Source organism: Pteropus medius, unplaced genomic scaffold, assembly GCF_902729225.1.
Source record: "Pteropus medius unplaced genomic scaffold, Ma_sr-lr_union100, whole genome shotgun sequence".
NCBI lineage: Eukaryota > Metazoa > Chordata > Mammalia > Chiroptera > Pteropodidae > Pteropus > Pteropus medius.
Window position 1 is genome coordinate 62,201,759 of NW_024349800.1, and position 27,895 is coordinate 62,229,653.

The following is a 27,895-nucleotide window of genomic DNA, read 5'->3' on the forward strand; positions in this document are numbered from 1 at the left end:
ACATAGCAGGTGTTTAAATACGTGCTGGAAGTAGGAATGGTTTTGCCTAAAGCAGACCTTGGGAGTACAAAACTGTGGCCTTGATCTCTAGGACCACACTTTGATATAAGGAGCTGAGCTGGCTGGCTCACTATTCCACTAAGCAGATCCAGCCTTCCATCTCATCGCATGGCCCTCCAAGACTATAAGGGGAACCCAAGGGGAATGCAAAGATGCAGATGCGACTCTCAAAGGCAGTCCTCCCGCATATCACAGGGTACCCAGGCATACCTCCATTTGGAAAATTCAGCCTACAATTTGGTTCCTGGAAAGCTATCTTCTCTGATGGGAATGGGCATGAAAAGTGGGCTTGTGGGCTTTCTTGGGGAGGGGGCAAGGAGAGAAATTCTTTGTTCCTCTTGTCAGATCAGGTAGAGAAACTTTTCAAGAATTTATGCCTTGGTCTCCTGGCCCTCTTCCCTACAGGGGCCTGCCCTCCGCCCCTTCTCACAGCTTCCTGCGCTCATCCATTCCGCCCCTCCCCCACCCCACCCCACCCCATCTCGCGCCTGCCCCGCCCCTCTGCCAGCGGGGTTCCAAGGGCGGTTGGTCCGTAAAGGCCACGGTCACTCGGCTGCTCGGAGCTGCGGGGCGCGTAGGGTTGAGAAAGCAGCGTAGGGCTGGGAACTACAGAGAAGTTATCAGGGGCCGGGGGACTGGGAGTAAGGGAGGTGGGAACCTGGCCGGAGAAAGCGCAGGGGAAAGGAAAAGGGAAGGGAACCGGGTTGGGAGGGCCCTGGGAGGTACGAGAGACTGCGAGACATTGGGGCCGGGGGCCGATAGCCGGCGGCTAAGGTGAAACCAGACGGCTAGTCGCTCCTGGGAGACACCTGGGTTTCGGGTGCCCGGCCCGGGGCGTGCAAGTCCCCTCTGGGGCGCCGCCAGCTGGCCGCGCCTAGTGTGCGCGAGGAGTCCTGCAGGGGCGGCGCAGCCAAGGGAGTCATCCGCGGACCCCGGCCCTGGGCCTCGCGCCTTGGCACTGGTCGGTGGGCGTCACCCCTGGTAAAGTGTGGGGTCGAGGCCGGCCGCGATCCCGGGCCCACAGGCTCGGAGACAAGGCGTCGGCGCTGCGGACCGTCCGGGAGCTGCAGCCCGCGGGCGCCCGGTGCTCGGTTTGTAGGCAGTGTAATTAGCTGATTGTACTCTGGTGCTTACAATCACTAACTCCACTGCCATCAAAACAAGGCACAGCATCACCCGCCGCCCCGCCGGGAGGAGGACGCCACCCTCCGCGGCAAACGGCCGACAAGAAGCGTTTGAGAGGAGAACGCTGCCCCTCGAGATTTGATGCGTCAGCATTTGGTCGGCATTGCACTGCTCAGCGAGCACGTTGTCCATGCGAGTAAACCCCCTGCCAACTCCGGCGGGCTGCCGCTTCTGGATACACTTCAGTGGTTCCCCTCTCTAGGAGGAGAAGCAAGAGAGTGCAATCCCACGTAAGAATAGCGAAATCTGTGGAATTTAATTGCTTTAATTGTACGAAACGGCTGGGAGAAGCCCCCAATGTAACATGTAATGCTGTATAGCTGTGTGATTCATTGTGCCTATTTTTCATTATTTAGTAGGGCGTTCACCAACCCACCAACCAAAGTGAGCTACAGCTGAACCAATGATTTGCTTCTCACAATGCATGAGGCCACCAACTTGAGACTACAGTTTGTGATGAAAGTAAATTTTTTTTTCTGTGAGTCTAGTTACTAGGCAGTGTAGTTAGCTGATTGCTAATAGTACCAATCACTAACCACACGGCCAGGTAAAAAGATTTGGAGAGTCATCTAAATGAGCTGCCTGTGCACATCAGTGTGTTTGGGGAAGGGAGGGAGGTTGGAATACTCTAATATTACCCGTTGCCTATTAAAAGCTCAGCCAAGAGAGAAATCAACATTTTAACTGCTAAATATACAATGGATGTAATATATATGTATTTTATATATAATTTTTCAATATTCCTTCAGGCTCCTAACCAGAAAAATTCCAGATAGATTGGGGAATTTTTTCCTTTGCTGATCTATGTCATTGTATAGCTTTGTGATTACAACTCTTAAAGTATCTTTTCTATGAGACTATTATTTTTAAAAAATAAAGTGCTATATCGTCATAAATTCTGATTATTACCATGTGTCCATTTCCTTAAGTTGTCTTTATTAGGATCATCGCAATTCCTGCCACAGTAATTACAGCTTTCCTATCACTGAAAATGGTTCAGTTGTTCCTAGATTAACAAAATCTCCCAGGACAGCTATTACAAAGCACTGGTTAATATTTTTATACAATACATTAACAAAATTTTTCATAACACTTTCATGAAGGTACTGAGTCCATCAGATGTGTCCCTTCTTTTAAATAATCATTTATAGCTATTGCAGTCTAGGCAGCTTTTGTTTGGACTAATTAGTAAATGCTGTTACTATATAAATCCAGTTTAAGATCTGTCTTAAAGGATTCAGGAGGGAAATGTATAACAAAAACTCTGTACATGGGTACCCATCCACCCATTTCAGAACTCTAGCTCTCAGTAGGATGTTAACTACCCGTATTTAATTCTCCAGCCAGAGCAGGCCCAGAACTTCCTCGTAGCGGGTGCCTAACTACCACAACCTAGTGTGGAAGGGAGGATTGTGCCAGTGGGGCTAAGGAATTGATAGCTTTTATTTAGATTTGGATATCTTTTGGGGGATGGGAGCCGGAGAATGGGGGAGGCAGGTAGAAGGCTGACGGATAAGAGAGCTGCCACAACTGACTCTAACAGGACAGAAAACGACCCCAAGTTGATGTTTTGACTCTCCTATCTCGACCCAAGTTTAAGATTGGTCCCAAAGTTTGTGATCACTGCAGAAGTGGGCTTCAGATGGCCCACCAGCGCGCGCGGGACCCAAACATCTACAGAGGAAACTAAGGGCTTCCGGTGGGTTGTTGCCAACTTGGCAGTTCTCCGAGGGGCGGGGCTGGGAGAGGAGTGAGGGAGCTTGCAGAAGCGTCCTTAGTTGCTATGGAAACAAGGCCCAGAGCAAGTCCTAGCAGCGGAAAGGAGTCCTGTGAAATTTGTCCTCAGGGATTAATGGTGTTCACCGGTTCTTCAGAACAGGACGCAAACTTGGCCAAGCAGTTCTGGATCGCGGCGTCCATGTATCCTCCTAATGAATCCCAGTTGGTACTGTCCAGAGGTAGCAGTCAGCGTCTGCCAGTGGCAGGGTCCTTTAAGAGCAATGCACCTGGTGAGTAGCTGCCTCTAGTTGATGATTTTTGCCTCCACCATGTTGATTCCGAAAGATAACAGAGCCCCTTCCAGGAGAAACTGCCAAATATCATTGTTTTGTCTTTCAATTACAGTTGATATATAATATTATTAGTTTTAGGTATATAGAATAGTGTTTAATCACAACAGTGTTTAACCACTAGTGATCACCCCATATGTCTAGTACCCATCTGACACCATACATAGTTATTACAATATTATTAACTATACTCCCTGTGCTATACTTCACATCCCTGTGACTATTTTATAACTGCCAGTTTGTACTTCTTAATCCCTTCACCTTTTCACCCAGCCCTTCAACCCTCCTTCCATCTGTCAACCATCAATTCATTCTGTGCATCTATGAGTTTGTTTCTGTTTGTTTGTTTGTTTGTTGTGTTTTTTAGACTCCCCATGTAAGTGAAATCATATGGTATCTGTCTTTCTCTGTCTGACTTATTTCCCTTAGCATAATATCCTCTAGGTCCACCCATGTTGTCACACACGGCAAGATTTCATTCTTTATACAGCTGAGTAATAGTCCACTGTATATATTTACCACATCATCTTTATCCATTTGTCTATCAAATCTAATTCTAAAATAAGAATCTTTCATATCATGTGTCTAAAGCCCTATACAAATACTTCTTAAACTTCCACACAAAAAGGATCAGTGGTATCTTTGTACATCTTAAAGTACATCTTAAAGTATCCTTTAGGTTATGGTATCTATTTGGCCAAACAGTATAATCTGAGAAAATGTTGTATCTTGGTAAAAAGGATATTAAAGATAGTCGTTTACATAATTGAGTTCGAACATGAGGTTCCTAGAGAAAGTTAAAGACAGACTCAATATTAGCAGCCAAGTTCCCTGACCTGTAAGACCTTAGTAAGGCCTAAGATGTGAAAATTGTTATTGTGCAATTTTTATAGATACAGAAAACTATACCTTTAATGCCGTGGTTTTCCAATGATTTCTTTCCTTTTATATTTTTTAGAGAAAAGTTACTTACAGTCTTTTCTTAAGAAAAACAGTAAGTACCAAGTTATATGCCTTTCAACATCCTGATTCCTAGATTCGTCAGAAAATGGGTAGTAAGTATAAGCATACAAGTTTATATGTTGGCATAACTTTCTGAATTACATATCAACACCCTGCCTCAGGAACCACCCTATTTATCCAGAGGAAAATGCCTAAATTCCTGTAATATGTTGAATAGGAATGTGAAAATTGGAATCTCTGATACTGCAAATATGTTCTCTTTAGAGACTTTTTCTTGTCTGTGGACTCAGGTTTACTCATAGATTAGAGGTTCCCTGCAGCCATAGCTAATTAATTCTATTTTCAATTATTTTTGAATCTGCTTTATAAAGTTTCAAGATAGTACATATTTGTGTTTACCTTCCTATTCTATAAATTACCTTTCAATCTTTATTTCATTTTAAATCAATATAATTGTAAAATCATGATAAAATTATTTTAGATTGAATTTAACTTTATTTCCTTTAGAGGGTACAGATGTCATTGCTGAAAACTTAAAGATTCATGAATCAGAAGAGAAAGAAAAGTATCTCCAAAAGGTAGGCCAGTATTTCAGAAGGTCATCTGATTTTCATTAAACTTTCTAAATAATCCCAATTACTCTTTTTTTAACATGTATATAAAAATTTTCTTCTTCTTTCAAGCAAATGAAAAACCTTGATTTGAATTTTAATTGAAGATTAAGAAATTCTATTAAATTTTGGCTATTCTCAGTCTCTGCAAAAACCCAAGGATATATAGGAATAACAGAATTGGAGGAGAAAGATGGATTCACACACTTTCATCAATTAGGCCCCAAACCATATACCGTGTTCTAAGAACAGAAATATTGTAAGAACAGGAAAAATTGAATAGAATTGACTGTCTTAATATGTCAAAATTAAACGATCAGAGGAATGAGTCTGTAATCTAGAACCATTTTCACTAAAAGCTGAAATTAAACACACTGGTGTTGTCAAATTAGCTGAACACATCTTTTTTGGCAATATCCTTTGTTTGCTTTGCATGATGCAAGCACAGCCATTAACTCAGCAATTAATGCAGTGATTTATAGAAACATTTTGTTTGGTTAATGGATAAATTCCATTTTTGTAACTGTTCCTGTACTATAAACACAAAGACAGAGGATTCACTTTGGCTTAATGTCTTTAATCATTGGACATATTGGCAAACTCTGAAAGACTTATCGGGAAATCTACATAAATTACAGAACAATGCATTCGAGTGTGCTGATCACATTAATTCACTCTGTGGGCTATTGGTGATTCCTCCAAACAAATTAGGTGATTAGCAATAGTCAGCATTTTCTTCTCTTGAGGGTATTAGGTACTGCATATGTATACCAGGACTTAAAGGGAGGGAGGGAGCCTAAATTTCAGTGAGGTAAAAATCATTAAAAATAGACTTCTTCAACACTTTTGGACTTAAAGTTTGATTTAATTTAATTGTTGGAAGGGATTAGAAATAAAAAAGACGAACTATTATCAATTTTTGTCATCTTTTGTCAAAAATTAAAACAATATGAGTTACAAGTGGATGTTCTGCTAATGGACTATCTTATATTAGTAGCCTAAGGACTGGATTCCTTGCCTCAGGTTCTTCTATTAACTTATTAATCACTTAATTCCACAGATATTTATTGAGAATCTGCTCTGTACCAAGTACTGTGCCTGATGCAGGAAATGCAAAGATAAGGAGTGGTCCCTGATCTCAAGAGACCACTGGTGGGGAGATAGTCAATTAAAGTCAATAATTATGATACATTATTATGATAGGTATATGCACATAAACTATGGGAACATATTAAAGGACATCAAAATCAAGCTGAAGGATTTAAGAACTCTTCCCAAAGGAGTTGAGTTGCAAAGACTGTATAGAGTTGACCAAAGAATATACTAGGCAGTTCTCCATACTGCACTAGTTCTCTTACTACAAGCCAAATCCAATTATGCTGCTCTCCTACTACGTTAGTCTATTAGGGCTGCCATAACAAAATAGCACAGACTGAGTGGCTTAAACAACAGAATTTTATTTTCTCACAGTTCTAAAGGCTAGCAGTCTGAGGTCAAGTTGCTGTCAGAGTTGGTTTCTGATGAAGCCTCTCTGCCTGACTTGTAGATGGCCACTTACTAACTATGTCTTCACATGGCACAGAGAGTGAGCTCTGGTGTCTCTTCCTCTTATAAGGAAATCAGTCTTATTGTATTAGGGCCACACCTTTATGATCTCATTTAACCTTATACCTCCCTAAAGTCTCTGTCTCCAAATGCAGTTACACTGGCGGGTTAGGGCTTCGACGTAGGAATTGCGGGGTAATGCAATCCGGTCTGCATTTTTTCCCATGGCTTTCCATTTCTGCTGGATCAAGACCAACCCTTTAGCATGACATTCAAGTTCCTTTCCAATTTGACCATAACCCGACTGACTTCTCCTACCACTCTCTTCCTTCCCATATACCTCTCCCCCACCCCCAATGTAACCTACTCTGTACAGTTGGTTATCAACCACCGAAGTGGTGAATGGTTAAAATATATTTTTGCTAAACCTAAACATACACATTATCCTGTACATTAAGTCAAATGGGTCCTACAATACAGTATAGAAGATTCTATTTTTGAGAGTAGAAGAGGCCTAACAAAACAGCAAGCCAGCGGGAAAGAAAGAGAATGTTACTGAAACTGTGCTTAATCAGTACTGCACAGTACAGTTCTCTTCAAACGATGCCATGGTGCAAAAAGCAAACAAGAGAATCCTACAGTTTCTGAATGATCTTATAGATATCCTCACACATACTATGATGTAGTATTCCTGACAGCCAATTTAGTGAGTGTATGTCATGTGCTACACACTACTAACCAAAGCAGGTTACATGTCTCTTCTCATATTCTCCTTAAAACAGCCTCATGATGATTATCCCCATTTAATCAAACAAGTCTTAAATGATTTTCCAAAGTTCCCACAACTGGGAAGTGCCAGAGCCTAGATTCAAAGCCTATATCCTAATTCCAAAGCCCATGAGATCGTTGTGTTGTAACGATTGCTGGCCATGGCATTATACAAATATACTGCCATATACTCTAAAATTCAAAACTACAGTATGAATACAAGTGTGAGAAACACTGTTCCTAGCCCTGCAGCTGTTTCTTCAACCTGCAATGCACTTTATGTCTCTACCGAAAAAGCTCCTCCTCATTTACCTTCAAGGCCAAGCTCAAATGCCACCTTCCCTGTGAAGCCTTCCCAGAGGTGATGTAGAAACTAGCAGGTGAACGGCTTCCTTCTCTATGCTCTCATAGCAAGTCCCATATACCTCTCATCCAGTATTTATCACAGTCTCTAATCTGTGTTACAGGTAATTATGTATGTTTCTGTCTTTTCTGCTAGATCACAGGTACCACAGTATAGTGAACTTTGGAGACAAAGTGGGTTTGGAAGTCTAATTCTGCCACTTACTATTTGTGTGACTTTAAGCAACCTATTAAATTCCTGTGAGATTCAGCTTCCTCATTAAATTCCTATTAAATTCCTTGAGGTTCAGATATAGAAGGAGGCATGATAAAGATATCCATGTCATAGAGTCGATATAAGATGTAAAGTGCCTCGCCTTAGTTTGCCCTCCACAAACGTTAATTTTCTTTTCTTCTGTGAGAGCAGAGGTCATTTCTTATTTGCTTAACCCTGGTGCTTTTCCAGTTATTGAAACTCAAAAATTTGTTGATTAAATAAATAAACAACTGCATAATTAAGTAATAAATGAACATATGCTCTATATAGTGATATTCCATTTTGTTTAGCCTTTCCACAAATATCCATCTGGAAAATTTTCTAAGCTGATAATTTTTGCAAAGATACTCCCAAAAGCTAATCTGTTTGCAATCTGCTTTAGGACCATTTTAGCATATCACCTCTCTTCTCAGTTTTGCTTTTACCTCATAGGTCTATACTGAGAGGAAAGATAACGCACTTTAAGTACTAAAACAGACTGTTTTTCTCAGTCTATAGTACCCTCTCTGCATTGCTACCACCACCATTCTAGAATTTTTAGCTTTAACTAATAAAATATTTACAATGATCTATTTACTTTAAGAGAATCTTCTACATGTTTTAAACATCTATACTCATAAGTAAATTCCTGGTACAATTTTTATTTTAAAATGAGAAAAATATTTCCCATCAATTCTCTTAAAGGTTTTTTCTTCCACTATTTCCTTAAAATTAATGAAAAATCTAAAGACTTATTTTCCATCTCTCCTAAAATTACCTTTATAGCTTTTTCTCCTCAACTGATATTGGTTTTTCAGTTGTTGAAATTTTTTGAAACTTTAATGTTACAGCCTCCATTTTGGAATATTTTCCCAGTATACATTATAAATGTTTTTGGTTAGTGGACAAAATGCTATTAATCTCAACTTCTATTTCTGTGATGGATGTCCACAGCAGAAAATCATAAACAATTGAGTCTGTCAAGATTAGATGGCTTACTCTGTCCATAAAGGGAACCTTATAGCACTATACTGGATCATTATTCTTCCTTTGAGAGTTCTAAAGTAGTCTGAAAACATTATAATAAATGAATAGTCAGCTCATTCTTTGAAATCATAAAACTAATTTGCTTTCTAGTTTCACCACCTTTAAGAAATCTCTTTAGATGATTATCTCTTTATGAAAAGAATTATAAATGATTCATTTTCTGGGAGAAGGAAGAAGAAATCAGAGCAGCATTTTAAGATGCATATGTAGATGACGCATTCGGAAATGTCCACCTGGATTCTAAGTTTTAACAAGAGTGAATATAAACTAAACATCTTTACAAGGAAGTTATTCAATCTGCAGATCAGCATCCAGATAAGCCTTTTCCTAGGAATGGGGTTTTAATCTGTCCTGTCACACAGCCTACACAGCCAATACTGACTATAGTGTAAGTCTAACTCAAAAGTGAGTTTGGTGTATGGCACTTCCGTGAACCAGAAGCAAATCATGCTATGATGAGGACATTCTTAGAAGAAGAAGAATCTAAGAAGCTTCACAAAGGTGTATTTTGAGGCACTGAATTATGAAAGTGGAAAACTTTAATGTTATTCTTTGTTATCATACACTTTCACAGTAGTAAGAGGGATACTCAGAATTACTGAAGTCGGTGTAAAGAGTCAAAACAGAGATGCAGGGAATTTCCTCCGTGTCATCGCCAGGATGCTCAAACAAAATCCTCTTTGGTGTCAAATTGAGCAGGATTGGATTCCCAGACAAATCTAAGTTTTCTCAGTAACAGTGTTATCTGGCTTTGTTTTAGTTTTGCTATCCTACCCTAATGTAATATTAACGAAGTTCCTTTTCACCCATAAACCAAATACCATTAGGAAGTAGTGGATTTCTCTTTCACCAACGGAAGATACTAAGTCATTTAAATTCTTGTCATTCCTAATTTATCAAAGAATTCAAGTGGAAGAATCATAAAAACAGACTGTGTATTCACATTAACAAGCAAATATTTTGGTAGCAAATGATAATTAAAAGATTATATAAATATGAATTACTCTTTTATATTATCTATAGTACCACTTTGTTTTCAAATATTATTTAATCTTGGGAACATTTTCAGTTGACAGATGAGATTCCCCTCTTAATCTTTTTTAGTAACATCTATGGTTCATGAAAACATTCTTGGGGAAAGGAATGAGATTTGAGATCAAATAGCTGAATTCATTGCCCCAGACAGACCCAGCTTCAGAGCTGAATAAGGCCATGCCCCTTGATGCATCCCTTCCTCTTTTTCCCAAAGATCTGTATACTTTATCTTCTACACACATTCATCTTAAGAACACAATTAAACCCTGAGGTACAATTGCACAGGGACCCACACTAATTGCCTGCTTATAAACATGATTGAATGAAACTATTAAACGCAGAATGGAGCAAAAAAGGATCATGTCTTTTCTTAAATAAATGTAGAACTAACAATTTGATTCCAGTTACATGAAGCCTTATTGTTCAACTTAGTAAACACCTTATAAGCAGTAGGGCAAACTAAATAGAATTTATTGAAGAACCAGATTATTTCATGGATCAAGTGACTCGGAAAAAGGAATGTATCATGACATACCCAAAATCAAAACCATAACTGCCTTTTCTCTTTACCTGTTTCAAAGGTGAGAGGAAAAATCTGTGGGCAGGTTGTATTGGAGCCAGATAATAAAGTTAAACAATTTATGTATCTAGATTTACTTAATCATTTTATCATTTTTTATGATAAGGTATGTTAGTCACATGAAGTATGGTCAAGAATGCCTTCAGAGCCTGAGGTGACACAGTCATTTGTATAGTTGGCTGTTGAGATTTTACAGTTCCCCAAGCCACTATATTGGTAATATAGTGATCCTCATTATTCGTGGATTCCTTATTTGCAAATTCACTTACTGGCTACAATTTACTTGTAATCCCCAAATCAACACTCATGGTGCTTTCATGGCCACTGGTGGATGTTCAAAGAACAATGAAATATTTGAGTTGCCCAACACACGCATTTCTAGCTGAGGTTGAACAAGATGATGTCCTGCCATCTTCTTTTAGCTCTTATACTATGAACATGTTTCCTTTTTGCAATTTATTTAGTGCCACATTCATTTTTAGATTTTTTAAAAAATTATTTTGCTGTTTAAAAATAGCCTCCAAGTGCTGAAGAGCTGTCTAGTGTCATTAAGTGCAAGAAGTCGTGATGTGCCTTATGGAGAAAATATATACATTAGATAAGCTTTGTTCTGACATGAGTTGTAAGTGCTGCTGGCCGTGAGTTCAGAATTGACAAGTCAACGATGTATTTTAAATAAGTTGCCTTTAAAGATAAGCACACATAAAACAAAGTTATATATTGACCCATTGATGAAATGTGACCTAAGTCAGGCAGGAACCTAAGAGCAATGGTTCAGTATTCGCTAATTCACTGTTCTTAGCAACTTTATAAACCATGGCTACCATGAATGAGAATTGACTGCACTAAAATTGGTTGAATCATAGTTTAATATACATAGTTTAATATACAGTCTATTACTATCTGCTTCCTGCTACACCTCCCCAGCCTAATTTACCACCATTACCTTTAAGCGCGATTCACACTATAGCCATTTTGAACAACTTGTAGTTCCAAGAACCCACCAAGGTGTGTTATACCTCTGTGACATTGAACTTACCATTTATTCTACCTGGAAATGCCTTTCTCCCATGTTTCCCATTTAACTAATGCCTATAAAAATTAAAGGTCATGGTGCCAAGGTTCAATAGCATGAAAGAGAAACTTTGACATGGGAATTAGGATACAGGGTCAGAAGTGGAAAATAAGACAGGACCACTGTCCCAGAGTAGCTGAGATACTATACAAGGAAACAAGACAAAGAATTGAACTCAGGGGACAAGACAAAATTCCATATACTAGAACTTTGGTACGAGAGAGCTTTGGCTATACAAAAGAAAGCAAAGTCCTAGAAGCACATACCCTTCCCCCAGGGTTTCACACTGCTAAACAGTTGTATTATTCCCTAGTGCCATACCCAGAAAACTAGAGTCATCGATATATAAGACAAATTGACATAACTATGGTAATTTGGGGAGGAGGGGTAAACCAAAACATATTGTTCCAAAATCAACTTACAAACAGTTGATTCTCTTGTTGAGATAAACTCTGTTAAGTAACTTTTTTAAATGATGTATTTTCATTTTAACAGTAACTCAGTAATTGATTCAAAAAAAATGAAGACGTTATTTAGGATAGTACAGTAATCTCTTCTTATCCATGGGAGATGTGTTCCAAGATCCCCAGTAAATGCCTGAAACCACAGATAGTTCTGAAACATATCTATACTGTCTTTTCCTGTGTATACATACATACCTATGATAAAGAGTAATTTAGAAATTAGGAACAGTAAGAGATTAGCAACAATAATGAATAATAAAATAGAACAGTTATAACAACATTCTGTAATAAAAGTTATGTGAATGTGGTCTCTCTCTCAAAATATTTTATTGTACTGGACTCACCCCTCTTCTTGTGATGATGTGAGATAATACAATGCCTATGTGATGAGATAAAGTGAGGCGAATGACATAGGCATTGTGATACAGCATTAAGATACTATAAGGTCACTTGAACATAAATCCTGTGATACCATGACAGCTGATCTAATGACCCAGACAGCTAAGTGACTAAAGGGTGGGTATTGTATATAGAGTGGGTATGCTGGACAAAGGAATAATTCATGTCCTGGGTAGGACAAATCAGGACGGCGTGAGGTTTCATCATGCAGCTCAGAGTGGTGTATAATTTAAAAATTATGAGTAGTTTATTTCTTGTATTTTCCATTTAATATTTTCATACCATGATTAAATGCAGGTAACTGGAAACCATGGAGAGCAAAACCATAAATAAGGGGGAACGACTATATAAACTCTGAAACTTAGGATAAATTTTTAGGGCACTGAACAAGTATAAACAGAAAGAAAAAAGATTGTACTAGGCAATGGAGTACAACAGTGAACAACAGAAAAACATGTTTTAGAGATACAAACTCTGCCCTTTTGTGAAACTTGCAATTTAATCAGGGAGATAGGTATTTATAAAAGAATTACACATGATCATAGGAGAATGTGTAATAGGGCAGTACTGATCCAATCAAGGGAATCAGGGAGGATTTCTGCAAAGATTAAGCTGAGATTTGAAGGGAGAGTGAACATTAATGAGGCCAGCCAGAGTGGGTGGAGGGAGCATTGAGAGAGCATTCCAGGCATCAGAAACAGCCATGCAAAGACCCTGTGCTTCAAAAAGGCATGACACATTTCAGAAGCTGAATGACCAGTGTATTTATGAGATTAGGCAATTGGAAGGACAATAAGAAGCCATTGAGGGGTTTTAAGTTAGACTAGAGTCATCAATATATAAGACAAATTGACATAACTATGGTAATTTGGTGGGGGGGTTGGGGGGCGCGTAAGCCAAAACATATTGTTCCAAAATCAACTTATAAACAGTTGATTCTCTTGTTGAGATAAACTCTGTTAAGTAACTTTTTTAAATGATGTATTTTCATTTTAACAGTAACTTAGTAATTGATTCAAAAAAATGAAGAAGTTATTTAGGATAATATCATTTATTTGAAAAAGTTTAGGAGACTATAATATGGAGAATGTATTCAAAGTGGGGAAACCAGAGTGAAGGTCATTGCAATCAACCAGTTGGGAGATAACTGTAGCTTAGATTAGTAAAAAGTAGATAGATTTAAAAGATATTTAGAAAGTAAAATAACTAGGACTTTAGTTACATGTTGGATATGGAAAGAAAATAGTACAGCAAGTAGACCCAAGTCAATCCAAAGCAAATCCAATTGATGAGCTAAATGGTGACTAAAATTAGTTGAAATAATTATATGGCCCTAATCTGCAAGGTATCAAAGATGACTCATAGTTTACTAGATTTCTTAACAGGATGGATGGCGACATTTTCTGAAACAAGGAACATTAAATGAAGGTCAAGTGTGAGGTGTTTTTTGGAGAGGGAAGGAGTTAAAAATTCACTTTAGATATATTGAGCTTGAGGTGACTTTAAGATAAGCAAAGATAAGCCTATTTGAGCTGTCAAGTAGGCCTGTGAGTATATGGGCTAGAGAAATATGGGCCAGGGATGAGATAGAGTCATCTGGATGGGGAATCCTCTACCTTCTTACAAACTAATTTCCTTCTTACAAACTAATGGGCAAGATAGGAAAGACATATCTGAAAGATGAGGTCAGTCCCATTCACCCATTCATCATATCTATGTAACCATCAACATGATGAAAACCTTATTTGTTTACTAAAGACAAGCCTTGATAATTATTACATACTGAATCATCAATAGAATATAATTCAATCATTATACACAGAAGTATCCTTAATATATTTCATGCTCATATTTTTCTCAACATTATAATTCAAATCTCACATTGCTTTTTTAAAAATAAGTGCCTTTTAAAAAATTAAAGCTATTTTTAAAAATCACTTATACTTTTACTTTCATGCATTTGTTTTGTGTAAATGTTTTAAAACGAGCTATGCTCTTCAGGTAATTATTATTGGTTTTCCATCAAGATATATGTAACAGAACTAAGAAAAAATATGTAACAGAACCAAGGAAATACATATTTTTTCTTCTTTAAAACAAATAAATGCATATTTTATTGAAAACTACATTTAAGAAAAAAATACATCACTCCTTCTTATGCAATGACTGATATGTTTTTCTCATTTTAGTAAGCTGTCATTTTTTTAAGTGAAAATTATATATGTCAGAGCTGGGAATTGAGCCAATATAAGGCAGTTTGCAATAAGTATGGAAAGATGCTTATATATGCATTTTTTTTTCCTGCAGGTCTGCATTCTTCCTCCCTCCCATTAATAATCTTCTGACATCTTTCATCCACTCTCATAGATTACTGTATTTTTCTACCTTCTAAAAATCAGATTCATGCTGAAGAAAGCCTTTCCACTGATTATTTAAGCTGTCTTTTAAAGTGCATAGTAGATCATTTGAAGTTCAAAAGTTCCGAATCTTATTATAGTAGATATCAATTTACTATACAGAAGTTGTAGAATCTACATAACAGATTTCTTTATAGACGCAGGGAATAGCAGTAAATTCATAGAGTAAATTCATAGTTGAAGCATTCTGTTATCAGAATCAACAAGCTAAGAAGTAGAATGCTGCCTTTTGAAATCAAGCCCAAATGTAAGACTTTTTACTAATGGTTTTACCTTAAGCCAATAATAATTCTCACCTTCCTCTAAATGGCATTTGTAACATAGAATAACAATGGAACCTACTAAGGATTAAGACTCCATGTAGAATCCTAGTTATCCTATTGGACATTTAACTCCCAATCATTGGCATAGAATTAAAAATTAAATTCTGGAGCCTAAAGAAAAAAATCAATCTCTGTAAAACCATAGAACATTGGTTCTGTTTAGGTAATAATCTAAATTTAGAGTGTAATTCCCATTTTATAGTTAACTTGTAATAAAAAAATCCTATCATAAATATTTAACTTACATTAAAAAGGATCAAAGAAAGCACATCAATTTACAAGTACCACTGTAATTCAACTATTGTTTACCTTTTTTCAAATTTTTTTAATTTTTCAATTACAATCGACATTCAATATTATATCAGTTTCAAATGTACAGCATAGTAGTTAGACATTTATATAACTTACAAAGCGATCACCCCAATGAGTCTAGTACCCACCTGTACTTTATGCTGTACTTTACATCCTCATGACTATTTTGTAACTGCTAATTTGTATTTCTTAATCCCTTTACCTTTTCACCCAGCCCCCCAACCCTCTTCCCATCTGGCAACCATCAGTTTATTCTCTTTATCTATGAGTTTGTTTCTGTTTTGTTTGTTCATTTATTTTGTTTTTAGAATCCACATATAACTGAAATCATATGGTATTTGTCTTTCTCTGTCTGACTTATTACATTTAGCATAATACCTTCTAAGTTCATCTGTGTTGTCACAAATGGTAAGATCATTCTTTTTACAGCCGAGTAATGTTCCATTGTATGTAAGTACCACTTCTTTATCCATTCATCTATCAATGGACATTTAGGTTGCTTCCATATCTTGCCTGTTGTAAATAATGCTGCAATGAACATAGGGATGCATATATCTTTTTGTATTAGTGTTTTGTATTTCTTTGGAAGAATATCCAAAAGTAGGATTGCTTGGTCTATTTTTAATTCTTTGAGGAACCTCCATACTGTTTTCCATAGTGGCTGCACCAATTGGCTATCCCATCAACAGTGCAAAAGGGTTCCCTTTTCTCCACATTCTTGCCAACCCTAGTTTGTTGATTTATTGATGGTGGCCATTCCGACAGGTATGAGGTGATATCTCATTATGGTTTTAATTTGCATTTTCCTGATTTTGAACATGTTTTCATATATCTGTTGGCCTTCCGTATGTCTTCTTTGGAGAAATGTCTCTTCATATTCTCTGCCCATGTTTTAATTATATATTTTTTGTTTTTGGTTTTTTTGGTGTTAAGTTGTATGAGTTCCTTATCTATTTTGGATATTAACCCCTTATCAGATGTATCATTGGCAAGTATCCTCTCTCACTGGAGGAGGCTGCCTTTTGTTTTGTTGATGGTTTCCTTTGATGTGCAAAACTTTTTAGTTTGAGGTAGTTCCATTTTTTATTTTCTTTCCCTTGCCTGAGGAGACATATCCAAAAAAATGTTACTAAAAGCAATGTCAAAGAGTTTACTGCCTGTTTTCTTATAAAAGCTTTATGGTTTTGGGTCTGACATTTAAGTCTTTAATCCATTTTATTCTTGTATATGGTATAAGAAAGCTGTCTAGTTTCAATTTATCTGTCCAGTATTCCCAACACTGTTTACTAAAGAGACAATCTTTATCTCATTGTATAGTCTTGCTTCCTTTATCATAGATTAATTGACTATATGGGTATGGTTTTATTTCTAGGCTCTCTACTCTGTTCCATTGATCCGTGTGTCTGCTTTTAATGCCAGTACCATGCTGTTTTATGCCAGTACCATTACTATAGCCTTGTAACATAGTTTGATATCAGGTAGCATCATACCTCAAACTTTGTTCTTCTTTCTCAAGATTACTTTGTTTATTCAGAGTCTTTTGCAGTTCTATATAAATTTTAGGATTATTTGTTATAGTTCTGTGAAAAAATCCCATTGGTATTTTAATAGGGATTGCACTGAATCTAGAGATTGTTTGTGGTAGTATGGACATTTTAATGATGTTAATTCTTCCTATCCTTGAGCATGGTATATGCTTCCATCTATTTGTATCTCTTCCAATTTGTTTCTTCAATATCTTATAGTTTTCCGAGTACAGGTCTTTTACCTCTCAGTTTAAATTTATTCCTAGGTATTATTTTGATGCATTTATAAATGAGATTGTTTTCTTAATTTCTCTTTCTGATACTTTATTATTGGTGTATAAAAATGCAACTGATTTCTAAATGTTAATTTTATATCCTGCTATTTTATCATTTCTAATAATTTTGGGAGTCTCCATATATAGTATCATGTTATCTGCAAATGACAGTTTACTTCTTTTTTTCCATTTTGAGTACCTTTTAATTCTTTACCTTGTCTGATTGCTGTAGCTAAGGCTTCCATTACTATGTTGAATAAAAGTGGTGAAAGTAGACATCCTTGTCTTGTTCCTGATCTTAAGGAGAATAATTTTAGCTTTTCACCATGTTAACTTTGGGTTTGTCATATATGGCCTTTATTAGATTGAGGTATGTTCCTTCTATTCCCACTTTGCTGAGAGTTTATATAATAAATGGGTGCTGGATTTTGTCAAGTTCTTTTTCTGCATCTGCTGATATAATCATTTGATTTTTATCTTTCTCTTGTTTATGTGGTATATCACATTGATTTGCAGATATTGAACCAAACTCGCACCCCAAGAATAAATCCTACTTGATCATGGTGTATGATCTTTTTTATGTATTGCTGAATTCAGTTAGCTAATTTTTTGTTGAGGACTATTCTTTACCTTTGAACCACTTTTTGCAAAGTGCTACATGATACCATAAAATAAGTAAATTAACTTTGAACAAAGCTGACCCTAAACTGGATTAGCTCTCTCTGCTGTATACTCCCATAGCACACATTTTCTACTAGAATATAAATTTTTCTGTGAGAGCAGAGACTGCATTTATCTTCTTCACCATGGGTAATCCTAATTAATCCTTTATTTTCAGAATGAAGATTGAATGAAGAAACCATTCTGTCAGTGTGTGTGTGTGTAGGTATAGGTGTACTAAAATCTCTAGTATGTGTTTGAAGCAGGATAGCAAAAGGAGCATAGGATATGAAGTCAAACAGAACTGGGAAGGCCAGTTACCAGTTATTTAAGTGACCCTGAGGAAACCTGTTAATTTTTATGTGGTTGAATTCCTTCTATCTGTAAAGAGGGAATAATAATATCATCTGCCTCATTGTATTGGGAAGATTAAATGAGTCATCCATCACACAGGCCTAATAACCAATAGTTTCTCAATGAAAGATTATTTTTATCTTCTCTATGGTCCCTCTCTTTTTAACCCATAATTTAAAAATAAAATTTTTGCAGGTACAAATAAGCTTTATTATTAAATTAAATGCTTTGACTAAAGTGGTAAATCTCGAAGGGTGATAACTAAATACTAGAGATATGGTCACCCAAGTATCGGCATCCTGGTTAAGAGACATGATCAAGATTGGCTTGTTCATATTGTTAAACTGGCCCTCATGATATTTTCCCTTAATCTTCTTTATTTATCAACTGCAAAAATAAAAATTAGCACTGAAGAAATGTTTTGAAATTTCAACTATGGAACAAAAATGTGTGGGCCAAGTTAATTTAACTCTTGCACGTAAATAAAAAGTAATTAAATGTATCATGATTCCCTACAAGTGTAGATTAAGAGGTGAATGTCATAAAGGTTCTGAAAGTCTGGACCAATGGTTCTCAACCAGAACCCTGTCAAAAATCAAATGTTAAAGGAGTATTTTCAACTACACATACCCATTACAACAGTTCTTAGAAACTTAGAAAAAGACTCTAGTATAAATGCTAACTTACAGAATGCTAACTATTAGAAATGGTAAGAAGCACAGCAAGTAGACCCAAGTCAGTCCAAAGCAAACCCAACTGATGAGCTAAATGCTGACTAAAATTAGTTGAAATAATTATATGCCCCTAATCTGCATAAGTAATAAAGTTTTGTTTGCTTGTTTATTTTGTTTTTGTGTTTGAGTAAATGGATGGGCCTGTTTTTTATTTCTTAAAATGGTTTAGTAAGTTATTTTTTTCTAGAAAATCATCCATTTTTCCTACATTTTCAAATTTATTGATGTAAAGGATTCATAGTATTTTTAATCATCTTTTTAATCTCTGCTGTAGCTCCAGTTATTACACCTTTCATTTCTAATCATTTGTATCTTTTTCTTAAGTAATTATACCAAAAGATTATCTATTTTAAGAGTTATTTCAAAAAAACAACACTTGACCTCTATTATATTTTTGTTTTTTATATTATTACTTATTGATGTTTATTACTTCTCCCTTCAATTTTGGGTTATTTTCCTTCTAACTTCTTTCCCTTTTGCTTGTTTCTTAATTTCCCATCTTATTTCTTTTCTAATATAATCATTTAAAGCTATAAATATCTCCCAAAATATTATTTTAGTTATATCTCATAAGCTATATAGTATTTTCATTATTATAGCATTTTAAGTATTTTTAAATTTATATTTTTATTTATAATTTGATGAGTTAATTTGAAGTGTGCGTTTTAATTTTAAAATGTAAGAAATCTTATTATTTGTTTTTTATTTCTAATTTAATTATATTGAAGTCAGAAACATAATTCCTATCTTCTACTAAATTGAGTTTAAACAGGGCTATCTTTATGTCAGAATGCTCAATCTGATGCCATTCAACTATCCTACCCTTTATATCTCCATTCCCCAAAATACACATCTTATCCAAGTCAAGACAAGCTTATCACAATCTTTAAACATCTTTAAGCTCATTTTTACCTCCATGTCTCTATTTATTTTTTTATTGAACTGTGCTCTTCTTTTCATCACTGAACATGCTTTTTGTGTTATGATCATTAAACTAGCCCACTACTTCCCTAGCTGCCTTTCTTCCTTTGATGCATTATTTTTAAATCCTTAGATTATTTATTTTGCAGCTTCCTTAATGTTCTAAAAGTTTTACATGTTTTAAAATTTCAAACTTATACTAAGATTCAGCAATGGATTTGTATAAATATTATCTTCCTTTATGTGCTTTTTTTCACCTTTTCTGAGGTTTGTGCCATAAGCATATATTGTACTTATATTCAATGGAAAGAATGCAGCATTTTTTTAAATTTCCATTTGAATTAATATATTTCTCCCAGTGCTTTTTAGTCTGTTTTCTTCATTTTTTTTTCCTTTCAGACTATCTCATCCCCTCACTATATGATAATATTTTTGAGACCTAACTACATAACATATAAACTATAAGTCCTTTGCGTACATTCTTATTAATCCTCAGAACAATTCTGCCTGAGAAGCATTATAATTAGTCTATTGCAGTTAGGAAGCTGAAGCTGAAGCAGTAAGTGACTTTTTCAAAGTCACACAGCTAAAATACAGTAAAGACAGTTTGAGCCTGGGTCCATCTGACAGTGGAGCCAGAGTGCTCAATTAACTACTATACCATTCTGGTTTCAAGAGTTTCTAGAGTCTAGATGTGTTGGGATGGTTGCCAAGTAAATAAGCAAATAACTGATTTTGGAATCAATGTAATACTCCTCTAAAATATTCTTAGGATTAGATTCAGTAATTCAACTTTTATACTATAATAGTCAAGAGAAAATTTCTTTTGGTAATGTAGATAGGTAATCAGAGAAATAAATATTACCATATGTTATTTTTGATTAATGTTTTAGTAAAAATTTTAACCATAATACAAGGAAGAAATGCATTTTTCATATGAAAACAAGATTTTAAGAAGAAAAAACCTTTCTTTTAAAGTCTAGTGTGTATCAAAAACTTTTTCCACCTAAAGATTAACTGAGGAAAAAGTTTATAATATACTGGAGAATTTGTGAATGAAGGAATTTCACTGCATAATTCAGGGCAAATAATATCTTAGATATCTCTCCTTATTTCTCTTTTCTTCCTTCTAACTCTATTCACCAACTCACCCATAAGTCAGAGATTGAATCTTCAGAAATCTTCCATGCCTGAAGGTGGGCAATCCATCTTTTTCTTCTTTTTCCGCTCTTCCAAATTTAGAAAGTACTGAAAGAAAAATTTTCTCTCATCATCATCACCATAAATAATATAATAGCTACCATTTATTAAATATCTACCATATGACATGTATTATGTTAAGCAATGTTTATATTTTTTCCAGTTTCACGTTCCATATAGATGAGAACCAATGTGGCTTTGTTTTTGGTACATTATATTAGAAACTTATTAGGCACTAAAATCCATTATAATAAAAAAGGACCTGAAATAAAAATAAAAAAGAATAAGTTTTTTAATTCTATTACTCTAGAATCTTGTAACTAAACATTTGTCTATTTTTATATTATAAGCATTATAAAAACATAACTACCCAATAGTTGCCCAGAAGATAATCACATAGTGAATTTTAAAAACTAAACTTACTCCTGTTTAATTTCACTTTCTAAAACTTTTTTTTTTGCTTAGGCTAATAGTTGCCTATTAAACAGTATAATGATTTCATTCATACATCATGACTCAATCAATTCAATTGAACGAAAATTCATTGACTATAATATATGAGGCACTGCTAAGCTCTAAGGAAGGATAAAAAGATGAGTAAGATTCTAAAAGAGACACAGTAGCAACTGTGAGATAAAGCAAGGAAAGTACGATCAATACTGTAATAAATGTATCAAGTGCTGTGTAATCACTTAGGGGAGCAATTGGTTCTAATCAGGTACATGTGTAAAGGAAAAGTTGAAAATAAAACTAATATTGAATACCTACATTGAAAATATCCTAGGTTTTTATCTACAGACATAATTTTATTCAATCCATAGCAAATTGACAGGTATTATGATATTTCGTTTTAAAAATACCCTAAACTTTTTTCTTTCAATATCTGTGATATATGATGCCTAATATTCAAGTAAAAAGAAAAATCTTTTCCCAAAAAAAATAAAATAAAAATTTTGTAGTCTACAGCCATGCTACCCTGAATAAGCCTGATCCCGTCTGATCTTGGAAGCTAAGCAGGATCGGGCCTGGTTAGGACTTGGATGGGAGGCCACCTAGGAAGACTAGGTGTTGTAGAGGTAAAAATTTTAAAAATAAGGGATTGTAAACTGACAGGGTCCTTGCAATCTGTGAGGTCAACCAATGGTTACCTCACCTAAAAAAAAAAAAAAAAATTGTAGGCTCATGAAAGGCAAGATTAATACGACTTAAACAGAATGATGCAAAGCCAAGGCACCAGTGTACCTGGCCCAGTTGCTGACTACTGCCCCCAGCATGGGCTTTTCCTCTCATGTATCTTAGTGTAGCATGCCTGAGGTTTGCAGCTTCTCTTGCAGGCATCAGGACTAAAGAATCATCTTGAGGAATCACTTAGCAATACAGCAGCCTCTAGAGCTCTGCACACCCTATTTCCTCTGCTGCAAAAGCTTTCTTCCCCATTTTGTCTCTACTGTTATCTGGTGACTACCACTTTCAGGTCTAACCTTGGATAGCACCTCTGGGACATCTTCTCTGAGTCTCCCCCAACAGATAGATACACACTATAGTCAGAATTAAGGATCTATCTTCAGTCCTCTAATTGCATTCTATAATAACCCTATTGTAGTGCCTTTGAAACTACTTACTTGTCTTTTTCTCCACAAGTCTGTAATCACTTTGCAGGCGGGATTTGTTTTTTGTTCAGCCCTTTGCACAGTAATGTGATATCATAGGTGCTCATTGCGAATTGAAATGTGTCCCTCCAAAAAAAGGTATGTTGAAGTCCTAACTCCCAGTATCTTGAAATATGACCTTATTTGGAAATAGTCTTCGTAGATGAAGTTAGTTAAGAACTTAATACTGGAGTGAGGTGGGCCCCTAATCCAATATGATTGATGTCCTTATAAGATAGCCATGTGAAGACAGAAACACATGGAGAAAGCAATGTGACAATAAAGACAAAGCTTGGAGTTATACAGCTGCAAGCCAAGGAATGCCACCGATTGCAGGCAAAAACCAGAAAGTAGAAAGAGGCAAGGAAGGATTCCTCTACAGTTTTCACAGGGAGCATGGCCCTGCCGACATCTTCATTTTGGACTTCTATCCTCCAGAACTGTGAGACAATAAATATCTGTTGTTTTAAGCCACCCAGTTATGACATTTTGTTACAGCAGCCCTGGGAAAATAGTTCTGTGCTCAATAAATTGGAATGGATGAAGGATGACTTAGAATTTTACCTGGCTATAACAAATCTATGTCTATTCTTGGTTATTTCTTGCTTCTAGCCTTGATCTAAACAGAACTTCTTTCATTTTATTTGGCCATTTGAAGCCACAAGTTTTATTTGTCAGATCCTCAAGTTTTTCTTTTGTTTTCAAATACTCTGAATGTAATTTTCTACCTGGTTATCTCCGAAACATGAACAAAACTGGATTCTATGAAAAAAATTGTACTGACATCTGCCTCTTTTTATATAGTCTGTATCTTTATAAGTCGTTGTGTCTGCACTAAATTAGTTTTTTACATTTAGGAAAACTTACCTAAGAATGTACATGTCTTGATATCTAAAACACAGGAAAGATGAGAGAATAAGGCTTTGTTCCACATGCAAGCTACTAAGAAGCACCCTGTTGTTGTGGACTTAGGTGGTGGTATGCTGTTTGAGCTTGCTGATTTTGCATCTTAATTACTATTTAATTTGGTGTGGTGGTCAATAGCTTGGGCTTTGTTGTCAAATACGGCTGGTATCAAGTCCCGTTCTGCCACCTAATAGCTTAAGTAAGCTATTTAACCTTAAGTAAGCTATTTTACAGATTCCTCATCTGTAAAACAGGATAATAGTAGTCTCAAACTTCTGAGTCATTATAAGAAAACAATGACATAATGTATATAAAGTCCTGAACATAGTCCATGTAGTAAGGCCTTAGTAAAAGTTGTTATCAGGTAAGCAAGAAAACCACCTTCTGTTTAGCGTCAAAATCAAATTATTCTGTAAAGTAGCATCCTCTGGAATAAAAACTGGATTGTTACAAATGCAAAGTATAAATCTATCTTGGAAAAAATATTTTTAAATTTTGCCAAAAAATACAAGAAGGAAAATGAGAAGAATTCTACTGTCAATGGACCCAAAGCTTTATTAATGAGTCAAAAGACTTATCCATATTTTTTTTCCTCTTAGGCTAAAAGGAGAGATGAGATTCTCCAACTCTTAAGAAAACAAAGAGAAGAAAGGATCTCGGTGAGACTGCTAGTGAAGCATTCGGATAAGTTTATGTTGGAAAGGGGCGAACTATGGCAAATTCTTAGATATTTTATAGATTGACCTCTTAAATCTAGATACCCATGGTCTGGAGCCTTCTATATACTAGAGGAGAGCAGGGTATAAACATCAGATAATTTGGCGATCCTCGATAAACCAAAGATATCTCCAGAGTACGTAGCCCTGCTGGCACAGAAATGAGATGTTATTGTCAGTGGACTTATTGTCACATAAAGCTGTAGTATATTAACATGAGCTATTATTTGTTTTACAATGATTGATCTTACTTAGATCATACAAAAATGAATGCTAAATGAGGAGAAACAAACAATAAAAACAATAATAGCACCTGTGAACTCATAAATGTACGAACAAACACCCTCCTGAATGAACCCCAGATTCCCTAATCTGGAACATTTCTGACCCCACAGTCTCCAGATTTAAGTAGTCTGTATAAACTCTATGATAATTTTACCTCAGGTTGTTTTCCAAGTAAGTAAGTTTCAGTCAGCACAAGAAGTAAAACATTTTCTTTTTGATTTTTGTTTTATTTCGTTTTAGAAAGAATTGGTTTCCCTTCCTTATAAACCAAAGACCAAAGTACACAAAGCAAAGTAAGTTTACGTCTGTCAAATATTCTCACCTTTCTAGTTACGCCATAAGGAAGCACTTTCTTCTACTCACTTTGCCCCTACCTTCAAATCTTCTAAAAACTCACCCACTGTTTTAGAAATTATTTGCCTTGAATAAATTTTCTTCTCCTCATCTACATTAAAACCTGTGTGTCCACTTCCATATTGTACAACAGGCAAGCATAAGTTGGTGTAAACAGGAAAGTAAATCAACCCTGAATCTCTGTGCACATTCTCTTTCCCTCCTTTCACATCCTGGGTTATTGTACTCACCTGCCATCACACTGTCTCAGCTCTCTTCTCCCTACCCACACTTGGATCCACCATCCTTAGTGAATCAGCAGGTCTTCTAATAAGTGGTCTCCAAGCTTTCTGGCACAAGGGACCAGTGCTCCTATGAGAATCTAAAGGCCGATGACCTGAGGTGGAGCTGAGGCGGTGATGCTAGCACTGGGGAGCAGCTGCAAATACAGATGAAGCTTTGCTTGCTTTCCTGCCGCTCACCTCCTGCTGTGCGGCCGGGGTTCCTGTCTGAGGCTCTCAAGTTAGGGACCCCTGTTCTAGGTTATCAACTCTGATATCACCAATGGCAAACCTAAGAGTTGCTAAATCTAAATTCATGTAGCAAGGGCTTTAGCCTCAAAGGGCAGGTTATCCTTGGAATAATGTTAGAGTAGGTCCAGGCACATGGTCCAAAAGAGTTTAAAAGAAACCAGCTACCGCCAGTTAATCATTAAAGAACTCCTAATAAAAATCTCTCCATTTTTGTATTAACACTGAAAACTAGTGTGGCTAACTCAACATTAATTTTATAAGTATTTATTTGCATACTACTTATAGGAAAAAATAGAAAGTAATAGAATTTTTATTCTTATCTCATTGGTATTGAGGCTGACTCTCTTTATCAAATGTTTTTTAAAAATGAATGTCTACACTAATTTTAATAACTTCTGAAAAAGTAAAAATATCATTTAATCATCTAGCTATATTGTCTACACAATGCTCAGCAACTTAATTTCTTGCTTTTTAGCCAGATGATTAGACTTAGCCTCTAAGGATGGTGTAAAACTAGTCCAATCAAAAGGTTCACTTATCTGATTCAAACGATGGATGAAGACAGCTGTTTGAATAGCATCGACAGATATGTCTGGTACTTTAGATTTCCGAGTATATTTTTTTAGGAATGATCAGAACATTTCTGCTACTATGCATGTGGATCCACTTAAGAGTAAAATATTACTTCAAAGTTTGAACAGATAATTCCTTTAATAATTTAAATGCTTACTTAATTCCTTTTGTATATCAACTTGCCCATTCTCCCTCCTCTGTCCTGAAGCCTTGAATTTCATTTCATTTCACTGTGACATCTTCTCCCACTGAGTTTCTTATACAGTTACCATCTGTACCATTGTTTTAACAATTGATCACACACTACTTTGTGCCAATATTTTATAATTATTTGAATCTTACTATCTCTTGAGTTGTTATTTAACTTTTCACATACTTTTAACTTGTAAGCTCCAGGAGAAATTGAGTCACCAAAAGTGCCCAGCACACTGCCTACATGTAGGAATTCAGAAAATATTTGTAAAAAAAATTAGTTCAAAAATAGTTCTAATTTAGAAAGTGATTTTTAGTCTATGGCCATGCCACCCTGAATATGTCTGATCTCGGAAGCTAAGCAGGGTCAGGCTACATGACTGCGCTGTATAAAAAAAAAAAAAAAAAAAAAAAAGTGGTTTTTATACTATTAATTTTTACACTTTCTTAAATTTTGGGAGGTTTTTAGACACAATTGTAAAATACTTTAATTTGTTCTCTCTTTCCTCCCTCTATCCTTTCCTGTCTGCACCAAATGCCCCTATGTACATAGATCCATCTTAATCATCCCTTTTCCAACAGACCTTAAAATAATCCAGGTCCCCTTCTGCCAGAAAGAAAGAACTAAAAAGTGTGTACTATAATAAGGTTGTGTTCACAACTACAGAGTTCTATATCTTGAAACTGATTCATATTACTGCCAACAGAAAAGTGATTCCAGAGTCAGATAAAGAAGACCAAGAAGAAGTTAAAGCCTTGAACTAATTTGGTTGACACATGGTAGAGGATGACTCACTTAGATCTTCACTTTTGAAACAACCTGCTCTTATATCAGGATCTTTGGGACCACTTAGTTAAAATAAACAAAGAAATAAAAGTTAAATATGCAACACTTCTAGAAATTTCACCATTATTGAATACTTACATCTATTTTACCTATTGGATAATGCTGGGTTTGACACCATACAGTAATCACCTCTCTCATACATTATCAAACTCTTATTTATCTTGTTTTTATTTGAAGGGTAGTTCCAGAATTGCTGTATTTGATCTATATTATGAATATCAGATTAATAAGAAATAGAGGCTTTATGTGCCCCAATTTGTAGACCACCAGTAAAAACAATAACGAAACACGGATGAAAGGGCAGTCCTGCAAACTGTAAAGTCAATTTGTTGTTAAAAAAAATGTCTGTTTTCCAAAATTTAATTGATTCAGTTTCTGGAACATGAAGTCAGAAATGAATTGCTTCTAGTTCTGTGAAGCTGGCTTAGCACTACATGTAGGTAATACCTGTCCCAACCTCCCTCACTTTCAAAAGTCATTACCTTCAGTATATTTTGGGAAAGAGAAGGTTAAGTATTTGTCTCTTCTGCACTGTTCAACTGGCATTCCTACTCAGGGTTGTACGCTCCGCGCCAGTGCTCACAGCTCTATTTAGGACTGCCATTCACTTTGCTCTTGGCCTCTACTTGCAACTCCTGGATTTAACGTACTTAAGATACAGCTCCCATCCACAGTGCCAACAGAGGAGTGGGTGACCCACTGGTCAGGACTTAATCACAGGAATATACCGAACTGCAAGG

The 27,895-nt window shown here is 35.9% G+C and overlaps 1 protein-coding gene and 1 pseudogene across 1 annotated transcript; both read left to right on the forward strand.

Annotated features, from left to right (window-relative positions):
- The first annotated feature begins 1,849 nt into the window (after nt 1-1,849).
- On the forward strand, nt 1,850-27,190 carry HOATZ (HOATZ cilia and flagella associated protein). Its single transcript, XM_039887869.1, has 6 exons — nt 1,850-3,254; nt 4,273-4,308; nt 4,785-4,855; nt 24,276-24,335; nt 24,918-24,970; nt 27,016-27,190. The coding sequence occupies exons 1-6, from the start codon at nt 3,029-3,031 to the stop codon at nt 27,071-27,073; spliced, it is 504 nt and encodes a 167-aa protein (XP_039743803.1). The 5' UTR covers nt 1,850-3,028; the 3' UTR covers nt 27,074-27,190.
- Nucleotides 22,080-22,198, forward strand: LOC120622618 (uncharacterized; annotated as a pseudogene).
- Nucleotides 27,191-27,895: the final 705 nt, after the last annotated feature.

Excerpts from the sequence above, each read along its gene's own strand:
- HOATZ (XM_039887869.1), top strand. The coding sequence starts at position 3,029 with ATGGAAACAAGGCCCAGAGCAAGTCCTAGCAGCGGAAAGGAGTCCTGT. Across the intron at positions 3,255-4,272 it reads CTTTAAGAGCAATGCACCTG|AGAAAAGTTACTTACAGTCT; the intron begins GTGAGTAGCTGC and ends TATATTTTTTAG. Across the intron at positions 24,336-24,917 it reads AAAGAGAAGAAAGGATCTCG|AAAGAATTGGTTTCCCTTCC; the intron begins GTGAGACTGCTA and ends ATTTCGTTTTAG.